We start from the raw sequence: 13,309 nt of genomic DNA, 5'->3' as shown, positions 1-13,309 counted from the left end.
GTCAACTCAGATTTTTATCGTTATATAATTCGCTACTTAACAATACAATCACAGATTTGCGATAAAGTAAAAATATTATACATCTATTTATCTATTTACATGAGTTTAACTGATTATCTCGACTAATCATAGTTCGGTCACATTTGTCATCGCACAGACTTATCGCGGTATTGTTATATCTTTTTAAAAGCGATCGACGGACGCTTGGGATGAGTCATTATTATTCTTGACTACGCCGCCCGGATTGAGAATATCTTGTATCTCTTGGAGAGACTTTCCCTTGGTCTCGGGCAAGAATAGCAGCACGAACGGCACGATCGTGATTATCAGCAGGGCGTGAATGAAGAACACCCAAGCCTCGCCGATGCCGTCGACCATGGGCTGGTACAGCTTGGAGGAGCCGAAGGCGAAGATGGCCCCGACCAGACTCGACACGAAGGCGGCCTGGCACTTGGTGTCGGCGGCGAACAGCTCACCGAGGACGGCACTCGGCACGGGCATGAGGCCCAGCATGAAGCTCACGATAAAGACGAAGATGCCGCCGATTATGAGGCCCTGGAAGTGCTCCGCGGCTGCGAGGCCCAGATAGTTCAGCAGTGCGAAGTGCGTGCCGAGCATGAGCATGGCCAGGGTGACGCCGGAGCCCGAGCCGATCAGCAGCACTCGACGGCCGCACTTGTCCATGAGATTGGTGGAGGCCACGGCCGCGAGGACGCCCGCGATACTGACGAGGATGACGGCCAGCGAGGGTCGCAGCAGAGTCACCTGACCCTTCTGGAAGATGATCTCCATGTAGAAGAGGATCGAGTTGAGGCCACTGATCTGCATGTACATGAACAGCATCATCGAGATGAAGACGGCCTTGCGGATGTAGGGCACCCGGAGGCGGCGCAAAAAGTCCAGAAAACCGGACTCGCTGGACGAGTCGATGAACTTCTGGACGTTGGCCAGCTCCTCGTCGACGCCATGGCCGTTGCGATACCACGAGATGGCGCGTTTAGCCCCGGCCAGATCACCCTTCCGCACGAGTCGATGAGGCGAGTCGGGCAGCCACAGGAACAGGGCGATGTTCAGCACGCACGGCACGATGAACACTATGGCTGAGTGCCTCAGACTCAGATAGAAGCCTGTGACGCAGGCCACGAGGATGCCCAGCGGAGCGCCGCAGAAGGTCAGGGTGAAGATGGCGCCGCGTATCTCGGCGAAGGCGATCTCGCCGATGTAGAGCGGAAAGCAGCAGAATATCATGCCGATGCCCATGCCGCTGAGAGACCGAGCGAAGTAGAGGATCAGGGCGCTGTCGGCGAACAGCACGAGACACCAGCCCAGCAGCATGACGATCAGGGTGTGCTCCATGGCGCGCTTGCTGCCCCACATGTTGGTGCAGACGAGGCCCACGATGGTGCCCGCGACGCGGCCCACGTGAAGCAAGGCGGCGATCCACGAGGCCGAGGCCGGAGTCACCCAGAGCTCGTCGTTGGGTGTGGTTAAGCGGGCCAGGTAGGGCGACGTCCAACCGCACATGGCACCCATCTGGAGCACCGTGAATAATACTGTGAAAGGAAGAAAAAATTGGAATTATCGTTATTACAACTGGGCTATTTTGACGAATTCTTTGAACCCGGTGAAATTGTTTCAACATATTGAGAAATGTATTAGTTATATATATTTTTATTTCATGAAATACCTTACTTTTTCTGAGACTGTACGGTGTAACAATTAATCTTTGCTAAAATTATTTCTCAATATGTTGAAACAATCTCATACTGGGAGCTCTTTAAAAGAGCACAATTTTTGTATATTACATCGTTCTATTATGTTAATTATGTCAAATTTTTGGGTAACTATCAAATTAACGATTATATTATCGTTTCTGAGAACTTTAAAATGTAGAATATTAAATTTAAATGATCAAAGTAGTTCAATGTCGTCCAAATTTTGCCATCAATTTTTCACCAACACGCTGCGAAAAAAATCGATTTGTGCTTAATTTCAGAGTTAAGTCAATTTATATACATTTTTCGCATCGTCACGGTGACTAACGCATCAAACATTTAGCAAATTTCAAAAATGCTCAGTGATAAAATTATTATACTTTCAAATCATATTGTTTAAAAATGAATGTTAAATATCTGAAATGATTGTAAGCGTTAAATATGCAAAGTCCAGTATGAAAAAATCTTATGAGATCCATACACTTAACTATGAAAATGAAAAAATTAAGAAAAGCACATTCTCTCGTCGATATCAAAAAAATTTTTAGATAAAAGATAGCAATAAGCTCACCTGCTACGGTGGCTATCCATTGCGGATAGTACTTGGTTGAGAGAAAACTACTACTGCTGACTGCCGGTACGACCATGATGATGCGTGCTGGACTCTTGATCCATTTAGGTGTGTTTTGCTAAAGCTACGTCCCACGTCTGTCTCTTCATTCGTGAAACGATTGTACGGGGTATAGAGCCGCGAGCTGTTCCCGACTGATGGTCGACATTTATAAGGAGCAATTCAACGAGTCATCTATTTACATCGGGGCCACGATAAGATTACAATACTCGAGAGTCTAATTAAATACCACTTGAAATTTTCACAGAAGAAAGAAAGAGAGTCAATTTTGTAGTTTGATCGTTGTATAAAAAAAAAAAAATGAAATAAAAATTGCCTCGAATCGAAAGCTCGATCACGAACTCGGCACGATTTTTTACAGCCAGCGACGAGTGATCGGTATAAAGTTCTGAATGAACTCAAAACAACAATACACTATCAGCGCGCGTATTTTTAGTATGACTGGATCTCCGAGCGATGGTACTGCCAACGAGCCTCGAGAGTTGTCGCCTCTCACGTGTTTCTATAGCTGTAGGCTTCGCTACAATGACGAGCGAGCGAGCGCGAGTGTACAATGCTACTATGCCAATATATTAATTTAGATTATGCCAGGTACTAATAGGCCAAAACTATGCCTCGAGAGAGACTGATAGTAGGTGCGTGTGTCCCGAGAGAAGGTAAAATGATACTGCGCTGCGTTACATATGAAACTGGTTTGTGTGATTTATAATTATTTATCGATCGATAAAGAAAGCCTTGCCTGCGTATTTAAATAAAATAATCCTTTCGTTTGCGTTATTGTCGGTATTGCGAAAAAATAAAAAGATAAAGCTTCGATAGATCGAGCTTTTTAATAACGATTCGATTAAATAATGCAGTAAGTTAAACATTTTCTTCTTTTCGGAGACGTACGAATGGTCACTTTTACAATGCTAAGTGCCAATTTTTGGTATAAATTTTGGTTAATTACGGTATTATCTTGCGATTAAAAAACACGAAGACAATAGGGAAAAAACAGTAATATTTATATTATAAGTGCAAATTTAAACTTTGCATATTTTTGAATCGATAATTGGGTATTATTTTCTTATTCTGCTTTGCCATATAAAGAATATAATGAGGGTAGCAATTGTCTTCGCGCGATAATGAAATGAATTATTGCTTCTAAACTGTTGTTCTTTGTCAAATTACTTACCTCCCACTAACTTCACACATCAGCAATACGCTAGCTATTATTTATTGTTTCATATGCGATCGAAAAGAATACAAAAATTTATTTGTCAATTGTCAATTGTCGCTTTTTATTACGGTTTGTCGTAAGCGTATAAGAGATATTAAAGGACAACAAAAGAAAGACGTATCATTGGAAGTCACCATGTTAAAAAGTTTGTTTTTTACAAAAAATAACTTTATTACATTTAATAATTAAAAATAAATATACTCAAAGATACTCGAAGATACTCGAAGTCATTAAAAGTTATAGGCAAGCAATTACATCATATCTATTAGATTTTTTTATATACATAATTTACATAATTTTAATCTATCTATCTATACACAATCTGATACGAAATCTATACGCTTATTCGTAGATAAGGCTAATTATTAGACTATTGAAATAGTCGCGGTAGAATAAAAACATTCGATCAGCTGAGAAAACACACGCTAGATTTTCGTATAATTTACAAAGGTCCAAAAATTTAACTTAAAATCCAACCTTTCAACTCTTTTTGCTGAGGATATCTTGAATCTCTTGTAGCGACTTGCCCTTGGTCTCGGGCATGTAGAGCAGCACGAAGGGAATGACGGTGGACATCAGCAGGGCGTGAATGAAAAAGACGTAGCCCTCGCCGATGAGACTGACCAGTGGCTGATAGGCTTTCGAAGCACCGAATGCGAACAGAGCCCCTGTGAGGCAGGCAAGACAGGCGGCGGCGCACTTGACGTTGGCCGGAAAGAGTTCCGAGAGCACGGCACTCGGCACGGGCATCAGGCCCGCCACGAAGCCGATCATGAACAGAAACAGGGAGAAAACGACGAAGCTCTGAATGTAGGCCGGATCGTAGTCGTGATCCAGGAGGACGAAACTGGCGCCGAGAATCAGCATGGAGACCGTGATGATACAGCCGGAGGTCATGATCAGTACTCGTCTGCCACACTTGTCCATGAGGTTGATCGACGCGAGGGCTGTGATAGCTCCCACGACGCTGACCAGTATGACGGTCAGGGCCGGCTCGATAATGGTGACTTGGCCCTCGCGCAGGATGTTCTCCATGTAGAACAGGACGCTGTTCAGTCCCGACAGCTGCATGTACATGAACAGCATCATGGACATGCAGATGGCCTTGCGGATGTAGGGCTGACTGAGCTGGCCGAGGAAGTTCTTGAAGGCGGAGGCGGCACCGTCGCCGGACTGGACGAAGGCCTGCACGGCTTTGAGCTCCTCGTCGACGCCGACCCCGTTGCGATACCAGTCGATGGCTTGGCGCGCGCCCTCGAGATCGCCCCGCTTGACGAGATGATGCGGCGAGTCGGGCAGCCACCAGAACAGAGCGATGGCCACCAGGCAGGGCACGAGGAAGACGCAGCTGGAGACGATCATGCTCGTATAGGCACCGATGACGCTGGCGAGCACGTTGCCGAAGGGAGAGCCGCAGAACGCGACGGTGACGATGGCGCCTCGGATCCGGGGCACGGCGATCTCGCCGATGTAGAGCGGAAAGCAGCAGAAGGCCATGCCCATGCCCAAGCCCAGGCTGACTCGGGCCAGATAGAGCATCAGGGCGTCCTTGGCGCACAGGATGAGGGCCCAGCCGAGGGCCATGGGCACGAGGGTGTGGAGCAGGGCGTGTTTGCTGCCCCACAGGTGGGTGCATCCCGAGCCCAGGAAGGCGCCGAGGAAGCGGCCGACGTTGATGAGGGAGGCGACCCACGATGCCTCCCCGGGATCGAGATGCAGCTCGGCGTCGGGACGACTGAGTCTGGCCAGATAGGGCGACGTCCAGCCGCACATGGCGCCCAACTGGGCCATCACGAGGATCACTGCGAGAAGAAATTGCGATGACGTCGTTATAAAGTGGCATGTTTTTGATTTTGTTTGCTCGTACTTCGACTTTTGTTTTGATAATGAAAGATGGCCGAGCACTCGAATCTTTCGTGGATTCTTAAATTATTTTACATGATTTGATAATATTGTGTCACTAGCGATTTCAGTCGCATTGACAGAAAAATTAACTCATAGTATGCTTCGTCTCGTCTTGGACGTAAAAGAAACATTAGAATTGGACTTATACCAACCGAAACTAATATTTCTTTTTCAATTATTTATGGCCACATTTTTGGCTATTTAATGAACATTTTTTATTGTGACGGTAGAAATTATCAAAAACATGAGCAATTCCGGAATTTAGTTTCAAATTTTCTGACTGAAAACGGAACAATTTTTTTTTTGTTGGACGCATACTATGAACATTGGGTAATGTTGTTGAAGGTCCTAGGAAGCTAAAAAATGCGAGAACATGAGATTTAAAGATAGGTAATTTTTTTCTGGCTACTTTTGTGTTTTAGCGCCCGAAAAGTCATGTTTTCGCGTAAATACGACAATTCACTCAATTTCTGAGTGGCTGAAAAAGTATCAAAACTCATTTAAAAAAAGTGACTGACTACCTCATTCGATAGGAAATTTTCTCGGCTTTCCGATGGTGATAACAGATTTTTTGACACATTGCACATTCACCGGGAAAATCATGGTCAAACATGCCGAACTAAATATCTCGAAAAAATCAGTAAGGAAATAGTGAACTTTTTGGTTTATTTTTGATTTTTTCTTATGAAAATTGAATATTTTGGAAAATCTGATACCACCATGAAAAAGCTGATGGAAAATCCAATCAAAACCATATCTTCATTTATTTTTTCCGTCGAATCACAATGTTATAAAAACGAATTTCTTTTACTGTGTTTGCTGTTTTCTGTTCCCGAGTTGTTTTAATCGTTGTCGCAAAGTTTTCAGCGTTGTGCGGCTCGCTACAATCAAAACTCGCTCATAATTCAACGGAAAAAATTAATGAAAATATGCTTTCGATAGGAAATTTCCTCAGTTTTCCGATGGTAGTATCAGATTTTCCAAAATATTCAATTTTCATAAGAAAAAATCAAAAAGAAACCATAAAAAGCTATTTTTCCGTACTGATTTTTTCAAGATATTTAGCTCGGCATGTTTGGTGATGATTTTCTCGGTGAATATGCAATGTATCGAAAAATCTGTTATCACCATCGGAAAGCCAAGAAAATTTCCTATCGAATGGGGTAGTCAGTCACTTTTTTTAAATGAGTTTTCATACTTTTTCAGCCACTTAGAAATTGAGTGAATTGTCGTATTTACTCGAAAACATGACTTTTCGGGCGCTAAAACACAAAAGTAGCCAAAAAAAAATTACCTATCTTTAAATCTCATGTTCGCGCATTTTTTTAGCTTTCTAGGACCTTCAAGAACAATACCCAATGTCCATAGTATGCGTCCAACGAAAAAAAATTGTTCCGTTTTTAGTCAGAAAATTTGAAACTAAATTCCTTCTCATCTATAGATCTGGATGACTGTCGAAATCGTGTTTTGACTTATACAATTATTTTAACTTTGCCACTTGCAGGTTTACTCAAATAAAGTTACTGGCCATCTAGTGGTGGCGGCTTAAAGTAATATTATCGAACTCGAAGTTGTTAAAAAGTATTCTGAATTTTTTAAAAGATGTGAAAATTGTCATTTTCAGATCATTTAAAATCCGCTGAATATTTATAACGTAATTATTGCAGACAAATCGCTAATAATAAGCCAATTAATTTTTATATATCTTAAAATATTTTATACTGTTATTCTTTAGTCACAGGGCCATTACTTATGTTAAGCATTTTTACCCCGGATAATAAAATGTATAATTTTATGAACCAAAGCAAAAAATTGCTTGAAGTAAACAGACTTTGGTAATAGCCTAAGAACATTTAAAACTCTTCACTATGTGACGAAAATTTTCTGTTCTCAGTCAGATTTTCACCTGAGTTCATAAAATTATATACATTTCATAAATGAGGCAAAGTATTCCGTGTTATGCAGTGTTTTATTTTTTTGTCAGCTTGATAATTCGGTCATCAATCTCAATAATCATGAAATAGAAATTACAATCTAATTCACGCTACAGTTCGAGCGTCCCAAAAAGCAGGTGTCTGCATCAAATCTCCGATAAGATTTAAAGAACACAGCCTTGAAAGGAGGCTAATTTTAAACTTGAATAGTAGGCCCTATTCTTTTTTTTAACAATTTTCGAAATGTATGTACGTGATACAATTAAGTTCTAAATTTCTTCGATTTCATGCAAATGCCTCGCGCGATATTGTATTATAGCCGAGTCACTTTTGCGCGTCGCTGATTTTTGATGGCTCAAAAGTAAACATTGAGACTGTGCTACTATCAGCGGCAATAACGACGCGTATACTGAATTCGCGTGTGCTCGACACGAGGCATCTTTTTTTTTTACGATCTACACTCGATTATACACGGATACAATAAAATTTATAATATTTAGTATAAAAATTAATTATCTCCAATGGGTTATCGCGTTAGGCAAATCCATTGCACTTCTTATTTTTCCTCCCGACGCTTTCACCGATAAAAACATTTCTCGCGTGGTGGCACGCGAGTAATCGTTTTAAATCTCTCTCACTCGGATATTGTAAATCATTCAAAACTTACCCCCAGCAGCGGCGATCCATTGAGGAAAAAATTGTCGACTAAAAATGCCTTGCTCGATTTTCTGCTGCACCATGATGCTGCACGTGATGTTTTTGTATTGTATATTAAAAAATCCACACAGCAGCCGATCGAATCTGTGCGAGGCTTATGAAAAGACTATATTCTCGTCGTCGCATGAGCGCGACACGAGCGCGTACACGAAACAACTATATACCAGTCGTTAAGAATTCATTTTTCATCGTCATTTCTCTCTCTCTCTTTCTTTCTCCCCTATCTTCCTCTCAACTCGCTCAGATTCGTTCATTTTATAATTGATGATGATACACACGCTATATGTATATTACGAGTACATAATACAAAACGCGTTTTACCAGTGGAGCGCACAAAAACTCGATTTGCTCACGAATTAAGAGAGCCCCGCGGGAAACGAGAAACGATAAGATAATGGCGAATACAAAATTTTGCACAATATATCTATTAACGATGTGTAGAGTATGAACAAAAAGATGAGAGAAAAATTCGTAAAAAAAGACAATCGTGAATTGCCATTCTCAGCGGCTTAATCGAGTGAGAAGAATCCATGTGCAAATCGTGGCGCGAGCGAGTTGCTCGGATCGCGCGAGTCTTGTGCAAATTTGTCGAGAGCTCTGGGCATTATTGATCTGATCAAATAAAAGTTTCCATTTTTTTCATTTTACATCGCATTGTTTCTATACAAGTATGCATTGTATTAAAATTTCGTTTATTAAATCAAACGTATACAATAATCTCGATGAAATGTCAAAAAAAGCATAAGCTACTGTTGCGCTTTTATAAATCGTGCGTGTTTTGACAGAATTATCCATCCGTTAATCTCCTCTTATCGATAAAACAATCGGCCGCGATCATCCGATCGTCATCATCATCGTCGCGCGCTCATCAAGTCGTCCTGAATCTGCTGCAGACTCTTGCCCTTGGTCTCGGGCATGAAGAGCGCCACGTAGGGCGTGACCAGGAACGCCAGAACGGCCTGCAAAAAGAAGACGTTGCTGGTGCCGATGGCCTCGACCAGCGGCTGATAGGATTTGGTCGAGACGAAGGCGAACACGGCGCCGGCGAGGCTGGCCAGACAGGCGGCGGCGCACTTGACATTGGCCGGGAAGAGCTCCGAGAGCACGGCGCTGGGCACGCAGAAGAAGCCCAAGAAAAAGAAAATCTCGTAGAGCACGATCGATCCGATCGGTAGCAGTTGCAGAGTCGGGCTGATGCCTGCTGCTGGTTGGCCGTCGATAAGGAGATACTGTACGGCGAGGCCGATCATGGATAGGGTCACGCCGAGACTCGACATCGTCAGTAATATTTTTCTGAGAAGGAAATAAAAACAAAATTAGATAACGATTATCTCAACGAGATTGTCTTGCGGTATTACATTACCTTCCGTATTTGTCGATGATCCATATCGCCAGTCCCGACGCGACTACGGCGGCCAGACCCGCGAAAATCACCACGACTTTGGGCTCGATCACCGTGACCCCGGCGTCCCTAACGATCATCTCCATGTAGAACAGGACATTGTTGAAGCCACTGAGCTGCATAAAGGTCCAGAGAAAGACGATGAGCAGTGTGGCCTTGAGTAAGGGCGGCTGGCGCAGTAGCTCGCAGAATCTGTCCCAGAAAGCCAGAGTGCCCTGACCCCGGACAAATTTCTGCACGGCTTCGAGCTCCTCGTTGACCTGGTAACCCGCACGGTAGTACTCGATTGATTCTCGCGCTTTTTTCAAATCGTTGACTTCATGAAAGAGAGAGAAGAAAATCTGTATCAGTTTGTTTGTTTTATTTTTTTTTCTCGTCGCACGACCTTGAGTCAATGCCGCTTGAGCGCGATATATAACAAGCGCACCGATCATTGTTTGCTAGTTAAAGCTTCGAGTCAACTACATGTGCGCTCGCTAATTCCATTAGTTGCGCTGCGAGAGATATATCTATCGCGAACTATGTAGCACGAGCGCGTGAATTTTTTTCACTCTCACGACTCTGGATCGCGATTATTATTAAGATAACATTGAAAGTGATCGATGTTATACCTTTGACCAAGTGATGAGGCGACTCCGGCAACCACATGAACAGGATTATGAGAAAGAGACACGGGCCCAGATAGATGCCGGCCGACAGTCGCATGTCCAGGTAGCTACCGGCCAGGATGCCCAGAAATATACCCACGGTGCCGCCGAACGAGACGAGCGACACGAGGGCGCCCCGGATCCGAGGTAGGGCGACCTCGCCGACGTAAAGCGGATAGGTACTGTAGGCCATGCCGAGGCACAGGCCACCGCTCAGCCGGGCCAGGTATAGCCAGATCGGCGAGTCCGCGAGACAGGTCAGTATCCAGCACAGAGTCATGGGCAGCGTGTTGACCAGCATGGCTCGTTTGCTGCCGCAGTACTCGACGAGGAGCGAGCCCAGAAATGCCCCGACGAAGCGGCCGACGTTGATGAGGGACGCCACCCACGAGGCCTGCTCCAGCGTGAGCGGCAGCGGCGAGCCCGGCGCCGTGAGCTGGGCCAGGTAGGGCGACGACCAGCCGCTCGACAGGCCCAGCTCGACCATCGTCACGGTGGCTGCGCGATAGATTCATCGTATATGATATGATTTTTCACGATTTATGAACAAAACAAGAAAAGATCGATCGTACTACTGACCGCCGAGACCGCAAACGAGTTGAGGAAGTAGCCTGCGAAAGGTCAGCCGCCCGTCTTCGTTAACGACTCGCGCCATCATTGCGTATGCACTGCGCGAAGACGAGCGTCGATGCAACAGCGGCACGCAGACTATTGTGACAATAGGTGAAAATTGTGCAATAGACGACGACACGCGGTTTTGATGCGGAATAAAACCCCACGCTCTCGCGCTAATTCTTCGCGCAAAGCTCGAGTGTCAGTTGTATACATCGTTTTGCTACATTTTTTTTTCTTTTACTTCTAGCTTCGTTCGCTGCCGCATATTGTATGCAGATCTGCGCTTGTAACAGTTCACGACGACGAGAAGATTGAACTTGGCTTGGTGTATGACGATCGGTTGAGCAATGCCATTATTGACTGTCAATTCGAGCTGACAGATCTGTGCGTGTATAATGGTAGTTTGTCGATCGTCTTCTGTGTGTATCATATACAAGATATTCGAACATGCAAATCATTGACGATATTTTTTTTCTCCTCTCTTCTATTATATCTGTGATGTACGTTTAAATGCCTCGAGAGCGCACGTGCTCACGCATGTGTGCGCGCATCGCATCGTCGCGAACGTATACGGGCCTTCGACTGATTGTCACAGCTTGTATTATTATGTCACACATGTGGGTAACGGGTTTATCGCTGTATGTAGTAAGCGTACAATTGAGCTCTGATTTGGCAGAAGATAATATGTATACTTCGTACAATGATATCTCGGAGTTCGCACGAATATACGATAAATTCTATAGAAAATAAACGTCAAAGTTCGAGGCTAATTGAAATTTTTAGCGCTAATTAACGCTTGTGATGGCCGTTCATAGTTGTTTATTGGGCTTTGAAGAATATGGGAAAACGTGAGAACAATTGAAATTTTATTAGATGTTGTCAATATTTCGTTAACTTTAAAATCAACAATGTGCTTCATTTTCCTACAAAAATTTATTAAATTTTTTCGAAAAATTTTACATAATGAGATAACATTAGAAGAAATCACAGTATTATTATTAATGAAAATTTTCAAATTAATCTTCCGAACGCGTACATTATATTTTAACGTTTATTAAGTTGAAATTCGTGAGTGAGGCGCCACATCTATGTATCGTTTAAGACTACCATTCGTAGAGGATTTCAAAAAAATTATTCAAAAAATCTACCTTTGTGCATTGTATCGATGTGACTTTTGAGATAGTCCTTAGTTGAGTATTTTTTTTCGCATTTATCACATGCATGTGTGACTCCATTATGCACCGAATCGATGTGGATTTTGAGAAAACCTTTTTGAATGAATTTCTTTCCACACACGTCACACGTATGTTTGTTACCGTTATGCACCGTATCGATGTGGATTTGGAGACAAACTTTTTGTGTGAATTTCTTTCCATAGATATTGCACGCATGTGTGACTCCATTATGCACTGAATTTATGTGTTTTTTGAGATTACCCTTGCTTGAGAACTTTTTTCTGCATATATCACATTCGCTTGTAACACCATTATGCACCGTATCAATGTGGATTTTGAGATAACCTTTGCTTGAGAAATTCTTACTGCATACATCACATGCATGTGTAATTTTATTATGCACCTCACAATTGTGGACGATAAAATTACTTTCCCTTAAGAATATCTTGCCGCATAAATCACATGCATGTGTGACAAAATTGCGCACCGCACCTATGTGAGTTTTAAATCCATGCTCGTTATGTAATTTTTTTGTAATTTTCTTTTTTTTGTTTTGTTCGGTAACACAGCGGAAATTCAAATTCAATTCTTCTGCATTGCCTGTGAATTCATGTTTCACCTTCACTGTGGGCTCTATTTTAAATGCGTTTTGAGTTTTACAGCCAATGCTATCTTCAACATTACACGAGTAACTTTGAGAATCATCTTCAATTTTTTTTTCTACTGACAAATTCATATTGGGTTTGACATCTTTACAATCAACAACTATTTCCATGTCATCGTTGAGCTCACAATCAAAATTCAAATTAAATTCTTCTGCAACATCGCCAAAAAATTTCTGTTTCACTTCCCTCTCGGTTTTTATTTTCTCAACTGCTACTGAATTAATGTTGGACTTGATGTCTTGGCATTCAAAAACTATTTCCACTTTGTTATCAAGTTCACTTTCGTGATTTTCTTCATATTTCCGAAGCGTATGGGTCTATTGAAAAATCATATCTATGAGAGAATTTTAATGAAAAACAATACTAATTACTTAAAACTATGAATACTTACTGCATGTTCTGTAGGAAATAGTAAATGTTGAACGTTTTTAAGATAAGGTTTCTCATCAATCATTTCCGCATCATTTTGAATACGTGTCACATCAATATCTTCCTCTTTTACTCTAAAATATTTCGAATAAGTTCAAGTATTTTCTGATAATATTTTTCTAATTTCTTTCTCAAAAAATAAAAAATTACCTGACAGCAGAGTTTAGTGAACCACTAGATTCCATTTTTATCACTTTCGGAAATCCGTTAACAATTAATCATTCTGTGATGATTTTACTCATCACTTTGACTATA

At 42.5% G+C, this 13,309-nt stretch overlaps 3 protein-coding genes across 4 annotated transcripts; all 3 read right to left on the bottom strand.

The window, feature by feature from the left end:
* Nucleotides 1–6: 6 nt before the first annotated feature.
* On the bottom strand, nt 7–2,885 carry LOC106655061 (facilitated trehalose transporter Tret1-like). Its single transcript, XM_014375258.2, has 2 exons — nt 2,287–2,885; nt 7–1,553 (listed from the first exon to the last, which is right to left on the bottom strand). The coding sequence occupies exons 1-2, from the start codon at nt 2,360–2,362 to the stop codon at nt 184–186; spliced, it is 1,446 nt and encodes a 481-aa protein (XP_014230744.1). The 5' UTR covers nt 2,363–2,885; the 3' UTR covers nt 7–183.
* Nucleotides 2,886–3,552: 667 nt separating this feature from the next.
* LOC106654269 (facilitated trehalose transporter Tret1-like) lies at nt 3,553–8,701 on the bottom strand. The gene is made up of 2 exons (XM_014374066.2): nt 8,072–8,701; nt 3,553–5,367 (listed from the first exon to the last, which is right to left on the bottom strand). Exons 1-2 carry the CDS (start codon nt 8,142–8,144, stop codon nt 4,046–4,048), a joined length of 1,395 nt encoding a protein of 464 aa, XP_014229552.1. The 5' UTR covers nt 8,145–8,701; the 3' UTR covers nt 3,553–4,045.
* A 95-nt stretch (nt 8,702–8,796) lies between these two features.
* On the bottom strand, nt 8,797–13,294 carry LOC106654258 (sugar transporter ERD6-like 6). Of its 2 annotated transcripts, XM_014374052.2 has the most exons (6): nt 13,205–13,294; nt 13,017–13,128; nt 10,750–12,942; nt 10,135–10,668; nt 9,485–9,839; nt 8,797–9,414 (listed from the first exon to the last, which is right to left on the bottom strand). In XM_014374052.2, exons 3-6 carry the CDS (start codon nt 10,826–10,828, stop codon nt 8,973–8,975), a joined length of 1,410 nt encoding a protein of 469 aa, XP_014229538.1. In that variant the 5' UTR covers nt 10,829–12,942; nt 13,017–13,128; nt 13,205–13,294; the 3' UTR covers nt 8,797–8,972. The 2 variants fall into 2 exon arrangements, with proteins under 2 accessions (XP_014229538.1, XP_014229543.1); XM_014374057.2 differs by lacking the exons at nt 13,017–13,128; nt 13,205–13,294 and having other exon boundaries at nt 10,743–10,784.
* Nucleotides 13,295–13,309: the final 15 nt, after the last annotated feature.

This window comes from Trichogramma pretiosum, unplaced genomic scaffold (genome assembly GCF_000599845.2).
Source record: "Trichogramma pretiosum strain Unisexual culture from Peru unplaced genomic scaffold, Tpre_2.0 scaffold1, whole genome shotgun sequence".
Lineage (NCBI taxonomy): Eukaryota > Metazoa > Arthropoda > Insecta > Hymenoptera > Trichogrammatidae > Trichogramma > Trichogramma pretiosum.
The sequence above is the reverse complement of the archived record's forward strand: the minus strand, read 5'-3'. Positions and strand labels throughout refer to the sequence as shown.